The following is an 18,270-nucleotide window of genomic DNA, read 5'->3' as shown; positions in this document are numbered from 1 at the left end:
CGATTGTTCCTAATTGTACATTTTTCTTCTTTGGTACTGCCCGATTGTGTTTTTTTTTACTCCTGTTTCTTCCCCGGAATTACAGAAAGCTAATGTTACAAACAAGGCAACTAAAGCAGCTGTCTCCAAATGCAGCTGTTTCTTCTCTGCATCGCTCGTTAATGAAAAAGAACTAATCTAGCTTAAAATTTGCATCGAGTTTCTTCTTATCTTCTTCTTCTCTGTATCTCACAATTTTTCGTCCCCTTTTGTCAACCAACTTCGATATTTCTTCTTTTCTACATTCGTTTGTCCTTGATAATTTCTTGAGGTGCCTCCAAATACTGAAGACGGTTGTGAAAAGATAACTGCTGACTGCTGTATGTTCTCCCAGTAGAAAAACACATTATCGCAATCGTTGTCAACCGCCTCTGTCTGCTTGGAACAATGTGAGACAGTCCCCTCTCCTGAGCACTACACTGCCGAACCAAAATTTGCAACCGGAAACACCAAACTCGAGAAACAGGACGTGAAATAAGAACAACACGGCAAGAGCCATGACGAGAGACTCAATACGTTGTAAGAAATCCAAACTTGTCTTTGTATTTCCTTCTCTACAGTGCCAAGTAGTGTCGGGACTGCAACGGAACCGTGCCGTGCCGTAAGGGTAAATGTGATGGTTTCGTCAAGAAAATGAACAAAAAGTGGAACTTGCCGTGTCAGGGTCATAGGACACCAGAACCAGAATATTGAACTATGAACTTGCCGTGTCAGGGTAAATGTCAGAAAAAAGCATATTGGCTAGTGATTGTGAGCCCAAATTCTTGACTGGAGGTTGGTGTAAATTGCCTCTTCACTCGTTGCATAATCAAAGTTGCGCATAATCTTTCAATTTATTGGCTCATCGTCAATTAATTTTGGATAAAATCTTGAGAGTGTAATAAAGTAGAAGGGAGCATGTTATTCATGTGTCGGGCTTGACAGCCACACATATTCTTATAACATCCGATATATATTTTTCACTGTCTAACTTAATACTGTGACACATTCGGAAATATACATTAATTGATATTAATAACAACGTTAATTGTCTTTTTCACTGTTTAGCTTTGGATCGAAATGGAATCGCACATTAGAGAATTAAAGCGTTTCATAATCTTCACATGAACCATCCGCCTAAAATAATTAATAAAAACCTTAATTAGAATATCCTTATTTCATATTTTGTTATTTTTCCCAATTGAATCCTTTATTTTTTGCCGAAAACAACTTAAATATTATTAAAGACCCAATGCTTATTACATCCCAATTCAAAGTTTTAGAATATAATACAAATTAGTGCTGGTTTAAAAGTCTTTTAAAATGAATAAACACGTCTCTTAAAAATAAATAAACACTTCACTTAGTATTACAATGTAAAGGTATTCCTCTTCATTTGTAAGTAAGAGGTTTTAGATTTGATTTTAAAGGCGAATTTGAACAACATTATTAATATGATAGTCCATTGTGAGGTTAAGCTCATCCCCTCCCTTAAATTAGATAATATCATTTGTTCAAAAATAAAAAAGACTCAACACACTTTTGTTAAATTAATTTTGGATTCCAAAAGCGCTTCAAGTGCTTAAGATATCTGGTTTTTGTAGAAATTAATCCAAATGACTTTTTAGGATCCACTTTGTTTTACTAAGAATTGATTTAAAAAACATTTTAATAAAAAACGTTTTCAGTCATTTTAAAAACAATTTCAAACAAATTTTTAATAGTACACAATTAATTTTAAATTTAACTAATACTTATACCTATTTAATATATTCGTCTCCACCTTCAATTTTTGCCACATCATGATCGTGAATCTATTCCTTGGTTTGGAGGGAAAGGGAATTGATACTCAACCTCTCTTCTTTCTTTATTCCTAAAAAAAAAATTTGAAATTGACAATCACGCCTTTCGCTCTCAACCTCTCTCCCTCCCTCCCTCCTATGTAAAACCCTCCTTCCGCACCAAAATTCCTCTTCGTTCCCACGGATTCTTCCCCATCGTCACGCTCCAACCGCCGTCTTTCCCGCCAAATTTATTGTCGAACTATGCCTCCGTCCTCCGACCCCGCCGTCCCCACCGTCACACCAGTCACCATATCCTACTCCGAGCTCCAAGTAACTCTCTCTCTCTCTCCCCCCCCCTCTAAGTTCTTTTTGTGGTTGCCGAGAAAATTGAGCATGAGAGTTTGGTTTGATTGCCTATAATTTTTTTTCTTCTGTTTGGGTGCTCAGAAACTCAAGAGAATTCGTTGAAGTTAGAGCAAAATTTTATTTCAGTTGACTTTTTGGTTGTTATTCTCTTCATTTTCTCAGCAACCAAACAGAATCTAATTGTTATTCATAGTTTTGTTTAATTGCTATGTTTAACTCGTCGATCATGTCGAGAATTCGATTTTTCTACTTATCGTTTTTTTATTTTGGATTGATACAGGACAGGGACAAAGATTTGTCAGTGAAGATTGAAGAAGGATTTGGACCAAATGGGTTGGGAATCCTATCAATCACTCAAGTATGATTTCGTTATGCGATTACCGTTGTTAATTACTGATTATCTCTTCCATTACCAGTTTTGGTAAGTTAAAACTATATGTGCAGAAAGAATTTGTTAACGAATCGGTTAAAAAGATAAACCACATGAACTTGCATATGTAATGTCGGGGTACTTTCTCCGTCATGTAGATTGTAGATTGTGCTGTTTGGGCAACGATATTTTGCTCCATTATTCCATTCATAGCTCATAAATTATGATGTCTCATGTTATTGTTTTGATGCTTCATACCTAATCGATTCTCGTGAGAGCTAGCGTTTTGTTGTAAACTGATACGTATTTTCTTTCTAGCATCTTTGTAATTGTTTCTTTGAGTTTCCAATTGCAGGTTCCGGGATATTCTTCCTTGCGCGGGAATCTTCTAGGCTTGTCACCTAGGTATATCCCTTCTACGTAGGATTTTCATGTTCATTTTAAGTTTTAACTGCAATTCATAATGAATTTAGGAAGATAGTTTGTTATAGCACTGCTCATGGGAGTTTTCTTTTCGTTTATTAGATTAGCCAATCTGCCCGAAGAGGTGAAGAAGGAACTTGAAGATCCTCATAGTAGGTAAGTCATTTTAGTCCCATTGTTATACTTTGATTTCTCTTAAGCCGTTGGCATAATTTTCATGTAAACACAAACATCAATCTATGTTTTCCTTACAATAGAGAAAAATTCCAAAAATTCCTGCCAGAAAGATAGTCTCATCTCAACTCTTGGATTTGTCACAGACTATGGTCTTGACATTATTATCTAATATTTGCGTGGTTTTGTTGCTTTTCTTGGGAATCTTTACAATGTTTTATTGCTTATCTTCTTTTTACCTGCCATCCATGTTTAGGTACAATTTTGGATGGAGTCATGGAAAAGAGAAGCTGGAATCTGGAAAGCCTGGTATGACTTTATGTTCTTTGTTTTAAATTTTGTTTCTTTGGAAACTCTAAGAACTTAGGATCATTCATTTTCCGTTTGTGTTCTGGTTTTGCAGATACGTTAAAAGGCTCGTTTTATGCAAATCCAATATTGGATAGCCCTACAACAGATGAATCTCTAATTCAAAGGTAAAAGTCTATAGGGACATCAATCATAATCTGAGTACATGTGGGATCTGTTATGTCTGTGGTCACACAGTATATGGCTCAGACCAGTAATGTTTGGCCAAACTGTTGTTTGTGTTAGTTATGAATAACTATCATACATTTGATACAAGGTTTCTTAGAATTAGCCAGGACAAATCTTCTTTATGCTAGGATATGTTTACCTTTATTTATCCTATTTGATAACTTACAGATTTTGCGTAAACAGAACATAATACTTTGTGTCTGCTCAGATTTTATTTGTGATCTGTATTGTAGGTATCCATCATACTGTGGTTCAAATATATGGCCCAATAGTGAATTGCCAGAACTAGAAGTCGGTATGTTTTCCTTTAATTTATGATTGTATTTTTGCATGATTATGTCATCACTGCATGTAACTTTTGATTTGTAGCCTTCAAAGCTCTTGGAAAGCTGATCCTTGGAGTTGGGCTTATGGTTGCATATCACTGTGACAGATACGGTATAGTCTTTGTTGTTAAGGTTTACACTAAGAGAGCATAGCTATCCTGTTTAGTGTTTTTCAGGTCGCATGTTACACTTGAGTTGTCATGACAATTTCCTGCATGATTTTGTTTCTGTCCTGGCCAGAAAACAAGTGTCATATTAGTGTATTACGAGCACTCAGAAGACCTAAGATATAAGTTTAGATGACAAACCTATGATCTTGAGAAAGGGTTAAATCAAGATTTCTGAATGTTTTACATGATTTCATCACAAGAACTTTAAATTTATTGTCTCTCGTACAGAAGGGATAAAGAATGCTTCTCACCTTACAACTAAATGATATTGACATTTTCCACAGCCCTGGCCAAACAAAATGCCATACTCTTCTTCAACTGTTGCTTTTGCTTATTTAGCTTTGATGTTACTTTTCTCTATTGTATAGTTGTTGATCTGTGGTGACCCTTTCAAATTTTAATGGGTGCTTTAACAGTGTCAAAAGCAATCAAAATGCGTGAGGATGAAGGCCTTGAACAAATACTGTTTCGATCTCGCTGTCATAAAGGGCGTCTACTTTATTATTTTCCAACAAAAGAAAGGTGATTATATTATATATCGTCATTTTTTCCATAGGTGATAATTGAGCGGTTAGTTGCAAGTTCAAATTCGTCTCTCAGGTTTGGTGGTATTTTGGGTCAATCATTTTGCTATGTTGTAATACAAGATAAAGGAAAGGTTCTCTTCTTTTATGAGCCTATGTTACCATAAAGGAAATGCACTAAGCGTTATCATCTATGGGCGGAGAACAAGGCTATGAATGATATTTGATGGTGAAAAGGGTTTAAAAGAATAAATTATACTGCCGTATGCAATCTTTTGGCTCCCAGAGGTATTATATTAACAAGTAAATTACGACCTGCAGTAATCCTACTGAAGATAATAGAGACATGTCTTCTTGGTGTGGATGGCATACAGACCATGGTTCACTGACAGGTGATCATGTTTAATTAGAATATCTTGGTTATTAGTTGGGACTCTTTCGTTGTGCTTAATTTTTGCTTCAATTTGATGTATAGGTCTGACCTGTGCCATGTTTACGCGAGATGCTGCTGAAATACCTTGCCCTGACAGTGGTGCTGGCCTTTATATTAGGACACGAACTGATCAGATTGTCAAAGTACGTTTTCTTTTTCTCGAAATTCTAGTTATGGAAGATAGAGTTGAGGGGATGCTTCTTGTATAAAGTTTATAACATGCCTTTTTTGAGCAATCTACATGTGATGACTGTGATTAATATGATTTGGAAAGATATGTATGTTCTTAAAACTAACTTGGTTCACTTCGCGTGTTAGGTCGTTTTTGGAGAAGATGCAATAGCATACCAAATTGGCGAAACCACTGAAGTTCTGTCAAGAGGCTATCTTTGTGCAACGCCTCATTGTGTCCGGGTACTTTTTCTACTACTATATTTGAGTTTGAAATTCTTTTCTTCTTCTGATGCTCCTTCAAAACCAAGTTTTTCCTTTGGATATGCCCAATAACAGTCATTGTTTCGATTCACTGGTTGCTTGTCAGGCACCCAAGGGAGCGGAGGCTTCTGGCCTTGATCGTTCAACATTTGCCTTATTCATGCAACCAGACTGGTGTGCACAATACTTGCCACACATTTGATATCATAAGAACGGTTGTTTGTAGCTAAGCACGGTTCATTTTGCAGGGACGAAAAGCTTAATTTTCCGGAGGAGGTTCATATCCATAAAGAGGTAATGTACTTTGAACCCCAAATTAACCACATCAGACATGAAATTACAAACACAAATCAAAACGTTCGGCTTGCATTCCTCTGCTGTGTTTCTTTTTGTTTTAATTCGGGTCTTGTGTTTTCAGTTAATTCCACCAAACGGTGCTCTTACCTTCGGAGAGTACACAGAGAAGCTCCTTGACAAATACTACCACCTGAAAACATAAACGCCGGCGTATTTTTCGTCGAAGAATGATGATGTATAGGGACTGCATCACTGTAGTTGGTAATCTAGTACCTAAACTAAACTGATGGAAGTGTCTCCAATTGCAAGATTAATTTCTTGTTGGCAGATCACTTCTATCAAGTTCTTACTCTAAAGTACATGTTCAAAGTTCAATTACCATAACCACACAATTAGGAGAGATAAAGCGTTTGCATAGTCTACCTTTCTTCTGCCACTCGTTTGAAACATAATATTGAAATCCAATCCTACGTCCTACCTGCCACTAGCGGATGACTATATCTTATATACGTTAACTACCAAAACATGAATTATTTTCTTGACAGTAGGAAAGAATAAAATGCAACATGAAAATTATTGATTTGCTATCTAAGTAAGAGTCGCGACTTAAGCGGGTCTAGACGGGTTAGATGGGATTTTTTAGACCAATGATCTTATGTGTGATGATTGCAAAAACATTAATTATTTTGTCAATTGTAGGTAAGAATTTCTCTAATAGTAAACACTAAAAAAAATTCATATCCAATAGCGGGCTAAAAGGTTACTTGGCTAGCCAAGGGTTACCTCGCCAGACAAAGATAGACGGCCGGGTGGATCGGGCTATATGTGGTTAGTGAAGCGCATGTAGGCTTTATTGCATGCTAAAATTAATAAAATAAAATAAAATTGTTATCCAACGATTTTTATTGTATAATTTTATAATATCAAAAATAAGAAAAAAATATATATCTCGAACTAACTCGAGATGGCCTGAGAGACTTCACTACCTAATCCACTAGAGACCAGATTTTGTTGTAGGCGCAAGTGTTAAGAGCAAACTCTTAAAAAATGAGCTGACTCAAAGTTCATTTAATTCATCCATATGAATAATTATAACTCCAATGCGTGATTATTTAAGTGCATCTTTACTTTTAAAAAATGAGCTAGGCGAGAGTCTAGTCAATTTGTATTAAAATATTATTAAATTTTTTAATAAAATAATAAATAATATTTTTTTTAAATTTCGGATAGAATTTTAACCAATCTTGTCATGCCACGTGCCATTTTCCGAAAACATAATTTTTGTGAAAGATAGTTAGGTATTTATATAAAAAAATTCTTAAAATTTTTTTTTCCTGTATTTTAAAACAATTTTTAAATTTTTTTTATTAAATTAATTAATCTAGATTGTTAGATTTCAAAAAGAATTAAATCCAACAGCCCCAAAGTGGACAAGTGGCCCACGGGAAAATTCTAACATTTTTTTTATGTTAGAATGCGCGTTCTCATGCACCTGTGACAAAAACAAGAAATTCACACGTCAGTCTAGTGTCATGTAAGTCTGCCTCTTGCTCAGTTCATTTTGGGCCATCCTATTAGGTCTGGGTGGAGTGGCTTTTTTGGGGGACTGATCTGAAAAATAAACTTTTGACTAGCACATTTGTTAGGGATGGAAGTGCTCTAATTGTTTACTAACAAATGGTATAATGTCGACAAGAAATCGCCTCTCGTATCCCAAAACGGGCATGTCGTTTACGTTCCAATGCGCGCGGTGGCCGACCTGCTGGTCACAGTCAAGCTTCCAAGACGGCCTCTAGCGTCTAGAAGCATTAAAAAAACACGTGGATAATGTCGACAGAGGAACGATAGCACACAAGATATTTTAGTCTAATTAGTTTAATTGGATAAGGACAAAAGTGACACGATGGATGGTCGTAGGATGCTACAGTAGTGCGGGCTGCACGTGGACGTTGATCATTGGACAGAGATAGCCAATCTTAATTTCCACACGCGAGACATCCTCGCCAAATTATTTATATCCTCAAATCATATATGTTCATCGTAATCATGCAATTAAAAATTATTAAAAAAAATTATTTAAATTAAATATAAATCATACATAACGAAAATTAATCACACAATACATAATAAATAAATGTGATTAATTTTTTTTTAATATCCTCACAATATATAACGAAAATTAACCGCACAATACATAATAAATGAATGTGATTTAGAAGATTTTCAAAATCTCCACAAAAAGATCCGGTGAGGATCCTCTCTCTTTCCATACGGCTTCTCCTCGCTTTACCATCGGAGAGTTTCAATATTGTCCCTACAATTTTTTGACCGGAATATTGTTGTGTTTGCAAAATTACTTGAATGCCCTTCTTGCTACAAAAGCTACTATTTGACCCACAGTTACATCATGTGTGGAATAATATTTATAATGAATGATATTATTCTTAATATTATTGGTTGATAAATTAATTATGTTGGTGACGTCAGGGATTCTAGAAATCTTCTCACATGCTCCAAATTTGAGAGTTTTTTTTTTAATACATTAATTTATTAGTAAATTGTTCTTTTTGTGTGATCTAATCATTGGTAATGATAATTTAAATAATATCTCGTTTAAATCAAGCATATTTAGCCTTTCATTCGATAGTATGTGTGTTCAACATTTTTGTTAAATTAATTAAGTTAACTTTAACCTTAATTATGTACTCCAAAAAAAAAACTTTAATCTTTAATTAGAGAAAGTTATTGTGCAAGGGAATATAGAAGAGAGAGAAAACATTATTTTTTTTAAACAAGACATGCATGTTGTAAACTATTATAATTTATATTGAAAGAATATAAACTTAAGTGTAATAATAAGATGCATGTAATGATTCTTTAGTTGGGGCAATATTAATATTTTAATTTACATATTACAATAAGAGAACGAAAGATAATTTAAATTTTTTTTTACAAACAATAGCGTTAATGTGTTAAATTGTTTGTTGTTAAGAAAAAGGGAATCGATAATAATCGAATTTGCACCAAGATGCATAAGCAGAGGTGGAGCCATGAAGGGACCAATAAGGCCCTAAGCCCATCCTAATATTTTTTTTTTCATGCTAAAAGGTTACAGATTAGGAGTTTCAAGGTTTTTCCTTCGGCTCAGCTGCTCATGGGCTAATCCAATGTTTTTCCTTTTATTTCTCTCACTAGGTTTGATTTGATTTGAAGTTGGTGACTCCTATGAAGTTCAGGTAATTCCTTGCTTTGAGCTTGGGAGGGAGAGAGAAAGAAGGAGAGAGAGATGGGCTTTCTTTTTTTTTTTTTTTTTTGTACATTTTTTATTCCTGTTCTCTTCTTCTATTCTTTTTCCGTCCAAAATTTTTTTTTGAATCAACTAGGGCCATGATATTAGTTGATTGTTGGTTTGGAATTGAGTTTAAGAAAGATGATGATGATGATAACAACATCATATTAGACATAAACGACGGTGGTCGATGGTTTAGAACATAACATATTGATTTTGCTTTAAATCAAGAGAGTGTTTTGGCTGAGAGTTTTGTGCCTCTCCGAAACTAAAATTCTAAACTCTATCACTGTACATAAGCTTAGTTAATTTCCATCACTCTCTCGCTAGTAGTCAAGGGGCAATAACATAAAAATGAGCATGAATGACTTCATCAATTTGAAGATGTGGGACCGCATATGTCTGCGCTCATCTCTCTCTCCCTCTCTCTCTCTCTCTCGAAGATGAGCCTATAAAACTCTATAAACCACCTCCGCACCATCCATATATTCCTTCAGCACTACTCTAATCTTATTCTGTTACCCACCACCAATCTCCGCCGTCAGCAGCTCTCCCATGGCAACTTCTTACTTCCAACAACCGCAAACGCGCCAAGCTCGACGCCGCAAAAGCCACCGGAAGATCGGGTTCAGGAAACGATGCCTGATGATGGCAAAGCAACAGAAGACACGGTTCTACATCCTCGGACGCTGCGTTTCCATGCTTCTCTGCTGGCACGACCACTCCATCTCAGATTAGCAAGCTCCATAGTCACAAACTGACTGGTCCAAGTGACGCGGCGGAATGTACAAATAGAAGGATCAACAAACGTCAAATCCGATAGCATGTACTGAAATCAATCATCAATCACCCGAAATCCGATAGCATGGATTCCTATTGATGGTTCTGTTCTTCAACTCCGGCAAGAGTCAAAAACTGAAAGCTGAAGAAAAGCCGCGGTTGGTGGCAGTGCTTTTGGGTCGAGGAGGACTCGATCAAAGTCAATTGCTTCATTGTAATTGTGACTTTAGATTTTGCTTCTTTTAGTGTATGTGACATATACATACAGGAATCCATGTACATATTGAGAAACTTGAAAGGAGATCAAAGATCAAATGGAATACAAATGGTTCACTTCACATAGTCCTTAATATTTTGTGTTGGTTGAATGAACATATGGGATTAATTTAGTAGTGAAAATGAAGTATTTCATAAAACGAAAATGTTAAGATCAATAGTGCACGTACGCATGCATTGATTTTGTTATTTGTGTTTATAAATCACAGAACAGAAACATCTAGATTAGCGCACGAGCAAGATTGATCATAGGGAACTTTAACGAAAAGCATCCGGTACTGTTTATTTTAACGAAAAACCATATTTTTACACTAAAAAGTCAATCCTGATACTATTCATTTTACCATTTATTTTGTTCTTATCATTAAAACTCAAAGTTTTTAAGCATTTTTTATTAGTTTTCCTTTGATCGATCATAACGGTTTTCATCATTCATAAATCATACTAGATGAGGAGCATACTATAGAGAAAATGAAATTGAAATGTTGAAATCAATCACGCATTTATATATGGGCTAATTTGACAAATCATACTTATGAATATCACAAAGCGGGGACAATTAGACTGGCGTATGAGTTTATTGATTCTAACACTCGTCTCTTTCATAAATCATACTAGACAACGAAACAATGAACCAGTTCTACGAAAAAGAGAAACTAAATTATGTGGTAACAGAGAGAAAGAAAATGCGACAAATAACATGAGATAGGTAAGTGCAACAAGGATTAAAAAGCCGTAGTCTAATTTGGTTCCTTGAAGTTGCCGTCAAATGTCAATTTGTGAATAAAACGGTAAGATGGACTTGTTGAGCTACTCTAATCCATCACGTTATCTAATCAGATGGGAAAGGTATATTGGTTGAGCAGCAATATATAATATATAATATATAATATAATAATACCAAAGTCAGAAATAGGGGCTGTTTATATGTGAAATTAACGGAAGGACTAAGCGGATCAGTAGGAATAATAAAATAAAACGAGAGCTGTAAGAATTGGGCAATTGTTGATTGGAAAAAGATAATTCGAAGTTAAGTGCAAAGAGTGTTGTAATAAAATCGTAAATTTTTCTAAAAAAGCTGAAACAAGCCCAATAGTTATATGGGCCGTTCACTTTCAAATTGGGAAATAACCAAAGCCCATTTCGTTCGAGTAGCATCACCAGCCCGCAAACCTCTCCACAAAAACGACACCGTGCTAAACCAGTATCCCACTACCCGCCATTGAATTCGTTAAACCCTAATCCCTCTTTTTTTGAGCAGTCTGTAGCTAACCGTTAAACCTCTTCCAGTTCCCCAGTTCTCCCATCTTGCCACAAGGTAAAGGTCATCTCCTTCTCTCTCCTCTCTCTCTCTCTCAATAATCTTTGATTTCTGTAATTTCCGACGCATTTTCTCGACATTGATCTGGGTTTTTGTAATTCTGGCTAGTGAAGATTCAAACTTTTGGTACGTTGGAGTAAATATTGATCTGGGTTCGGTTCGTTTTTGCTCAAAATCCAAAATTTTGATTCTTTCATTAAAATTTTCACTATTTTATTTGTTTGTTCATATATATATATATATATTTGCAATTGCAAAGAGAACCGAGAATTAACAGTGAATTAATTGTTCAATTCCAGGGTTTTTTTCCTCTTTCACAGAGAAGAAAATGTTGGATGAAAGCAAATTCGACGTGCACTTGAAATTGTGGGCACTTCGAATCCCTCGCGAGCTCTGCAAGGTCGCCACTCGAATACTAAACGGGTACTCTTCTCCAAGACGTCATTTCTCTGTTTACTTGGCAATGCAATGCAATGCCTTGTGTGTTGTAATTTGGATGGAATTTTTAATTTTGTAGATATTTGCTTGATAAACCCCGCATTAAGCCGATTACTGAAGACCCGACATGCGAAAAGAATCGCTACATGATACTATCTGAGAGGGTCCAAGATTCCGGTAACAAGTGTTGAAGTTTTTGAGTTGATTTGTATTTATTATTCTCACAACATGCATAAATCAGTAATTTGAAATTTTGTTTGTTTGAGGCAGAACTATCTGATATTCCTGAATCAAATCTCAATGAACTGAAGGGTTTATGCAAGATTGAAGTAGTTCCATATTCATTGACACTTGGGTACTCATATTGGGGTGCAGGTCGATTTGATGCTTTTTTGGTATCTTATTGATAAATTTGAATTCTCATTTGAATTTTTTATCCTGCATATGTTGAAAGGTGTTCAAACTCATACCACTTATTATGATTTCAGACCATATATTGAAGCAGATTTTGCCTCCGGGACTCGAGGTTCCTTCATCTTTTGAAACAATAGTTAAGTACTCAATTCATGATTCTGTTTCTTCTCCGCATCCTCATTCTTTCGACAGGGCTTAACAGTTGCAAGTTACCGTCAACAACTTGACAACCCGTTGTTTATCTTTTATTTTTAGTTTAGTATACAAGGTAGTGTTGACCATCTGATGTTGGACTAACACTGCTTCATGGTCCTGCAGGTCATGTTGCCCATCTGAATATTCATGACGAATTACTTCCCTACAAGGATGTGATCGCAAAAGTTATCTACGATGTATGTTAACATATCCTCACTTTTACTTATAATTCGCTCAGAGTGTGTTTCCTTGTGTACATGCTCAAAATGTTTTAGTTGTCCCAGCTGGACTTCTACGCTTCCACTTTTTTCTCACATGGCCTTGTTGTCTTGGCAAGTTATTGTTATGGAGCCTTCTGTTTTTGTAAGATTAGTGTCACTTCTTGCTATCTCTTTATATATGCAATTTCACAATCATCACAAAAATGTACCATGTCTACATACATTTACATCTTGTTTGACCTTTTTGTATATCAGAAAAATTATCCAAGAATCAAGACAATTGTTAATAAAGTTGGAACAATTGAAAATGAGTTCCGTGTGCCAAAGTTTGAAGTTTTAGCAGGGGAAAATGATATGGTTACAGAAGTGAAACAATATGGAGCAGCTTTCAAGCTTGATTACAGCCTGGTCTACTGGAATTCAAGATTGGAGCATGAACATATAAGGCTAGTTTCTCAGTTTCGAGCTGGGGAAATCATATGTGACATGTTTGCTGGTATTGGTCCTTTTGCTATCCCTGCAGCACAGAAGGGATGCATAGTTTATGCAAATGACTTGAATCCGGATAGCATTCGTTATCTGAAGATCAATGCAGAAACTAACAAGGTTGACGATCGTATTCGTGCATACAATATTGATGCGAGACAATTTATTTCTCAATTGATGGCTGTGCCTGACTGTGATGAAAAATCAGATTCTGACGTCTCCATACTGAAGAAGAATGGTGACAAATGTGCTGTTGATGGCAATCAAGAATCAAAATCTGAAAATGGAAGGCTAGCAGGTAATATACACTTCTAGTATTGTGATCTTTTAGTTCATGTGAATTTTTTCTTTCAACCTTCTTAACCGTCGGTTTCTTGCAGCTGAGGCGAAAGAAGTACCAGATGCTGTTATTTGTAATGTGGACACTTTACAGGGTTCCAGCAGGAATGCTGATTCATCAGTACCTCCTGTTAAAAGACCTTCAGATAGCTGTCAATCAGGTAATCATGGGAACCACAACTAGGTGCTTCGTCATCACAGAACCTGATGTAGCGACCAATGCTTAGGAAAGTGTTGATGACTAATTTATTTCCTTGCATTTACCTTTTCAGAGAATGAAAGTGTTGATGGCACTAACATCTCTGTAGCTGGTAGGAGAAAAGGAACCAAGACTAAGAGAATGAGAGGTCCTGAGATCTCTGCTGTTAAGACTTGGGAGCATGTTGATCACATGATAATGAATCTACCTGCTTCTGCTCTTCAATTTCTTGGTACATATGTCTTTTGTGGATAGTTTTGGTCCTTCATTCTGGCCGTAGTAAACATGTTATTTTGTTTTGTTATAAATACCACTTCCTCGGTAATCTCTGTGTGAACTATATCTGCATATATTTTCATTCAGATGCATTTAGGGGTCTGATCCAGAGAAAATATTGGACGGGATCTCTTCCTTGGATCCATTGCTATTGCTTCATAAGGGCAACTGAAACACAAGAATATATTAAATCAGTAAGTTTTATATGTATCGTTATTAAATACTATTTCATTCTAACTAAAAAGTTCTGATAATCACACCAGTCCTTTAACTTGGGACTGTCTGGCGTCCACTGGTTGCATAGGCAATTGGCTTTTGATTTGATCGCATTCACTCTTTTCCTAATGAGCCAGTGCAGTCGTCCGCTATATGCATGTTCCAGTTCTTCTTACACTTTTCCAACTATGTAGGTGGCAGAATCTGCTTTGAATGCCACTATAAAGGATCCAATATTTCATAGGGTCAGGGATGTCGCCCCAAACAAGGTATTAGTATTTGGAACTATTTATAGCTCCACAGATGCACAGATATGCTTTCATGATACTTACCGTCTTCTCATCTTTGATTCATGTCACAGGCAATGTTTTGCTTAAGCTTTAGACTGCCAGAAGGGTGCCTTATTTAAGATGTCACTCCGCTTATTCTGCTTCTCGGGAGGAAGAAGCACTTATTGGCCTCGGATACTATCCTTCATTCTATTAGTGGGAAGAATATGCAAATTGCGGGTCGTTGCTGCTGGTTTTCTGTTCACCAAGCCAGTACAGAAATAAGCACACACAGAACAGTCTAACGGCTAAGAAGGCGAAAACCCTACACTCTACGAGCAACTGCTGTCTGTTGAATTACTTGTAACCTTTCGTGTAGACGGTGTCAGATTCTAAGAAGTGTAACAAATTATTATATTTCATTTTATTACCGTACAGTAAATTTTTGCATACTATCTGTACCGTGGTGGGGAGTCCTTTTACTTCATGGTTTGTGCATGCAGAGAGTAGTTAGTGTGTTATACAATCAAGCGTGACAAGAAACTTTCATGTAAGTTTATACTTTATGGAACATGAAGTTTTTGGCCGTTCGATCCTAAGCGGCCAAAACTCCCTATACACCGGATGATGGAAGAATTTTCGATACAACTGCTTCTCAGGCTGTAGGGACAAGGGAGGCATGTAGGAATTGGTAATACGATGTGTCAGTTTAGCTTTCCCTTCCTTTTCCTTTGGAATTGCACGATATACCATATGGCACAAAGCCACTTTTTAGTGGCGATAAAGGATGGAAAAAGCAACAGAAAAATAGAGCCTGCAAATTAATGGTAAAATTAACACGTAGGTTTTGGCTGGAAAGTTGGCGTCTTGGAGTACCCTCTTTTAAGTTTTCTTCTCAAAAGAGTAGTCAATGGCTTTCTTCTCATGGTCTCACTATCTTCGTGTTCCCATGCATTTTCCCAAAAGCCAAAAGCTACTAATAAAGTAGTTGGAAAACTTGAGTAAAGCTGTTTGATCAGGACAACTTTCATATTGGGTGGACCACTGTCGAGTTTTAAAAGCTACTAAACCAGTTGAGACACTTTAGCAGGGTTGTCTGACTAAGACAACTCTCATCTTGTGTGGACTAGCGATGGAAGCTACTAAACTAGTAGGAAACTTTCAACAAGGTTATATGATCAAAAGAGCTCTCACATTGGGCAGACCAGCACTTAGTCGGTTGGAACCAAAGAATAAGGAGTTTTATACTTTTGTGAGAGCTACCTTACCAACGACGTGGGTTTAGTATTCATATTTATTAAATTAACACTAGTCATATACGACTATAGTTTAGTGGTATTCATTTTCACTTGTGAATGAGAGGTTTTAGGTTCGATTCTTGCCAAAGGTGAATTTGAACCACGTTATTATGGCTCGCCCATTGTGAGGTTAAGTCCACCGCCTTCTTTTTTAGTGTAGATAATATCGTTTGTTAAAAAAAATAATTAAAAAATAGCATGGGCTGGCAACCATAACTGAATAACTGAATTAAGCAACGAATCTTTTTTTTTTTTCCTGCTTTTCTCTCACCTCCCCATGAAAGTTCCAACACTGAAATTCTAGAGAGAGCGAGAAAGTTGCACTTTTCACTGTATATATTCAGGAAGAAGGAACCAAAAGAATTCCCCTCTTCCTCCCTCTCTTTCTCTCTCTTTCCTGCATCTCCCAAATCATTGGAGCCTCGAAATCTTTCTTGATTCTTGCTCCATTCAACAAAGATTCAGATTCTAAGACAACCCTTTTGAAGATTTTAACCAAAAGAAATCGGAAAATGTCACAAGAAAGAGTGCATCTCTTGACATTAGTACTAATCCTTCTTGTTTTCATGACGATGGTCGAGAAAGGTGCGAGCTTTGGAGTGAACTGGGGGACCATGGCGACCCACCAGCTCCCGCCGGAGAAGGTAGTCCGGATTCTGGAGGACAACGGATTCGACAAGGTGAAATTGTTCGAAGCGGACGAGAGAATATTGGCCGCTCTCACTGGGACTAAAATTGAGGTGATGCTGGCCATACCCAATGTCATGTTGCAGGAGATGAGCCAGGATCCTGTGGCTGCAGCTACTTGGGTGGATGCCAATGTCACAAGTTACTGCTACTCTGGTGGAGTTGTTATCAAGTTACTATTTCCCTTTGATTGCTTTCTTTTCTGGTTTTTTAACTGTTTAGTGTGACCGCTACTTGTTTCCTAAAATGTCTGAATGAATCAAATCCTTTTTCTGTGCAAGTCGGGTTTTAAGGGCACGTTGCCCTAGCCAACTGACCTAACTCACATGTCCGTTCTTGTAATTGTCATTGTGATTGTTACTTGTTTCTGAAAATGTCTCGGTGATTGTTGTGGCAATTGGGTTTTTTCAGGTATGTAGCTGTAGGCAATGAGCCCTTTCTGAAAACGTACAATGGCACCTATCTACAAACCACATTACCAGCTCTCAAGAACATCCAGGAAGCCCTAAACAATGCAGGACTTGGGTCACAAGTCAAAGCCACCGTCCCCTTCAACGCCGACGTCTACTTCTCCCCTGACTCAGACCCGGTTCCATCTACTGGAGACTTCCGCCCTGAAGTTCGAGACTCCATAATCAAGATCATCCAGTACTTGTACACCAATGAGGCACCATTCACAGTTAACATTTACCCTTTTCTCAGCCTCTATGGCAATTCCTATTTTCCTTTCGGGTTTGCATTTTTCGATGGAAAAAGCAAGCCGATTAAAGATGGTGATCTGCTCTACACCAATGTGTTTGATGCAAACTTTGACACCCTAGTTTGGTCTCTGACCAAAGCCGGCTTCCCTGAAATGAAGATCATAGTTGGAGAGGTGGGCTGGCCAACTGATGGTGACATAAACGCGAATATCCGCAACGCGAAGAGGTTCAATCAGGGTATGATCCAGCATGCCATGAGTGGCAATGGAACCCCAGCAAGGACAGGCAAACTCGATGGCTACCTATTCAGCCTTATTGACGAAAACATGAAAAGCATTGCTCCCGGAAACTTTGAGAGGCACTGGGGGATATTCGAGTATGATGGGAAGCCGAAATATGATCTGGATTTGTCAGGCGCTATGCGAAACAAGGGCCTTGCAGCTGCAGAAGATGTGGAGTATATGCGGAGAAGTTGGTGTGTTTTGGACCCAGATGTTAAGTCTTTGGATGATTTGGCAAAAAGCATTGACTATGCTTGCACACTCTCAGATTGCACTTCATTGGGATATGGAAGTTCTTGCAACAATCTCACTCTCCAAGGGAATGCTTCGTATGCATTCAACATGTATTACCAGGTGAACAGCCAGAAGAGCTGGACCTGCGATTTTTCGGGTTTGGCTGTGGTGACCGATGAGGATCCTTCCGTTGGGGACTGCGAGTTTCCGGTGATGATTTCGTATGCTGCTCCATCACTGTTGCACAGCAGGGGACTTTTGCATTTTGTGATGAAAATTGTGGGAGGATTTCTGTTGTATTTGATGATTCTGCTATGACATAAAAGCTTTCAAGAAGTCATGGTTCCAAAAGTAGAGAGTTTTGTTTGGTGGGTTCAAGATTATAATATCGGATGGTCTTTAATATAAAAGTTTCAAAAAAATTTAGACAAAACAACATTACAAACCACAAAATTAAATTTGTCAACGACGAGGTTTATAATCTGAAAACGTT

At 37.1% G+C, this 18,270-nt stretch overlaps 4 protein-coding genes across 6 annotated transcripts; all 4 read left to right on the top strand.

Annotated features, from left to right (window-relative positions):
• Positions 1-1,956: 1,956 nt before the first annotated feature.
• Positions 1,957-6,277, top strand: LOC103449386 (uncharacterized). Its single transcript, XM_029110411.2, has 15 exons — positions 1,957-2,132; positions 2,449-2,526; positions 2,894-2,943; positions 3,064-3,117; positions 3,392-3,444; positions 3,539-3,611; positions 3,906-3,967; positions 4,042-4,110; positions 4,585-4,690; positions 5,014-5,084; positions 5,168-5,268; positions 5,444-5,539; positions 5,667-5,734; positions 5,809-5,854; positions 5,979-6,277. The coding sequence occupies exons 1-15, from the start codon at positions 2,064-2,066 to the stop codon at positions 6,057-6,059; spliced, it is 1,077 nt and encodes a 358-aa protein (XP_028966244.2). The 5' UTR covers positions 1,957-2,063; the 3' UTR covers positions 6,060-6,277.
• Positions 6,278-9,614: 3,337 nt separating this feature from the next.
• On the top strand, positions 9,615-10,276 carry LOC103449249 (small polypeptide DEVIL 10-like). The gene has a single exon (XM_008388538.4). It carries the CDS (start codon positions 9,702-9,704, stop codon positions 9,882-9,884), a length of 183 nt encoding a protein of 60 aa, XP_008386760.1. The 5' UTR covers positions 9,615-9,701; the 3' UTR covers positions 9,885-10,276.
• A 1,105-nt stretch (positions 10,277-11,381) lies between these two features.
• Positions 11,382-15,026, top strand: LOC103406770 (tRNA (guanine(37)-N(1))-methyltransferase 2). 3 transcript variants are annotated; one of them, XM_029110428.2, is made up of 13 exons: positions 11,484-11,520; positions 11,637-11,649; positions 11,823-11,946; positions 12,041-12,138; positions 12,232-12,336; positions 12,450-12,512; positions 12,694-12,767; positions 13,047-13,575; positions 13,658-13,777; positions 13,889-14,047; positions 14,179-14,285; positions 14,502-14,576; positions 14,669-15,026. In XM_029110428.2, exons 3-13 carry the CDS (start codon positions 11,852-11,854, stop codon positions 14,714-14,716), a joined length of 1,473 nt encoding a protein of 490 aa, XP_028966261.1. In that variant the 5' UTR covers positions 11,484-11,520; positions 11,637-11,649; positions 11,823-11,851; the 3' UTR covers positions 14,717-15,026. The 3 variants fall into 3 exon arrangements, with proteins under 3 accessions (XP_008343983.2, XP_028966259.1, XP_028966261.1); XM_008345761.4 differs by lacking the exon at positions 11,637-11,649 and having other exon boundaries at positions 11,382-11,520; XM_029110426.2 differs by lacking the exon at positions 11,637-11,649 and having other exon boundaries at positions 11,426-11,526.
• A 1,154-nt stretch (positions 15,027-16,180) lies between these two features.
• On the top strand, positions 16,181-18,113 carry LOC103426636 (glucan endo-1,3-beta-glucosidase 5-like). Its single transcript, XM_008364716.4, has 2 exons — positions 16,181-16,733; positions 16,973-18,113. The coding sequence occupies exons 1-2, from the start codon at positions 16,387-16,389 to the stop codon at positions 18,093-18,095; spliced, it is 1,470 nt and encodes a 489-aa protein (XP_008362938.2). The 5' UTR covers positions 16,181-16,386; the 3' UTR covers positions 18,096-18,113.
• Positions 18,114-18,270: the final 157 nt, after the last annotated feature.

The sequence above is a fragment of the Malus domestica genome, chromosome 02 (genome assembly GCF_042453785.1).
Source record: "Malus domestica chromosome 02, GDT2T_hap1".
Lineage (NCBI taxonomy): Eukaryota > Viridiplantae > Streptophyta > Magnoliopsida > Rosales > Rosaceae > Malus > Malus domestica.
This window is presented reverse-complemented; position numbering and strand designations above follow the sequence as displayed.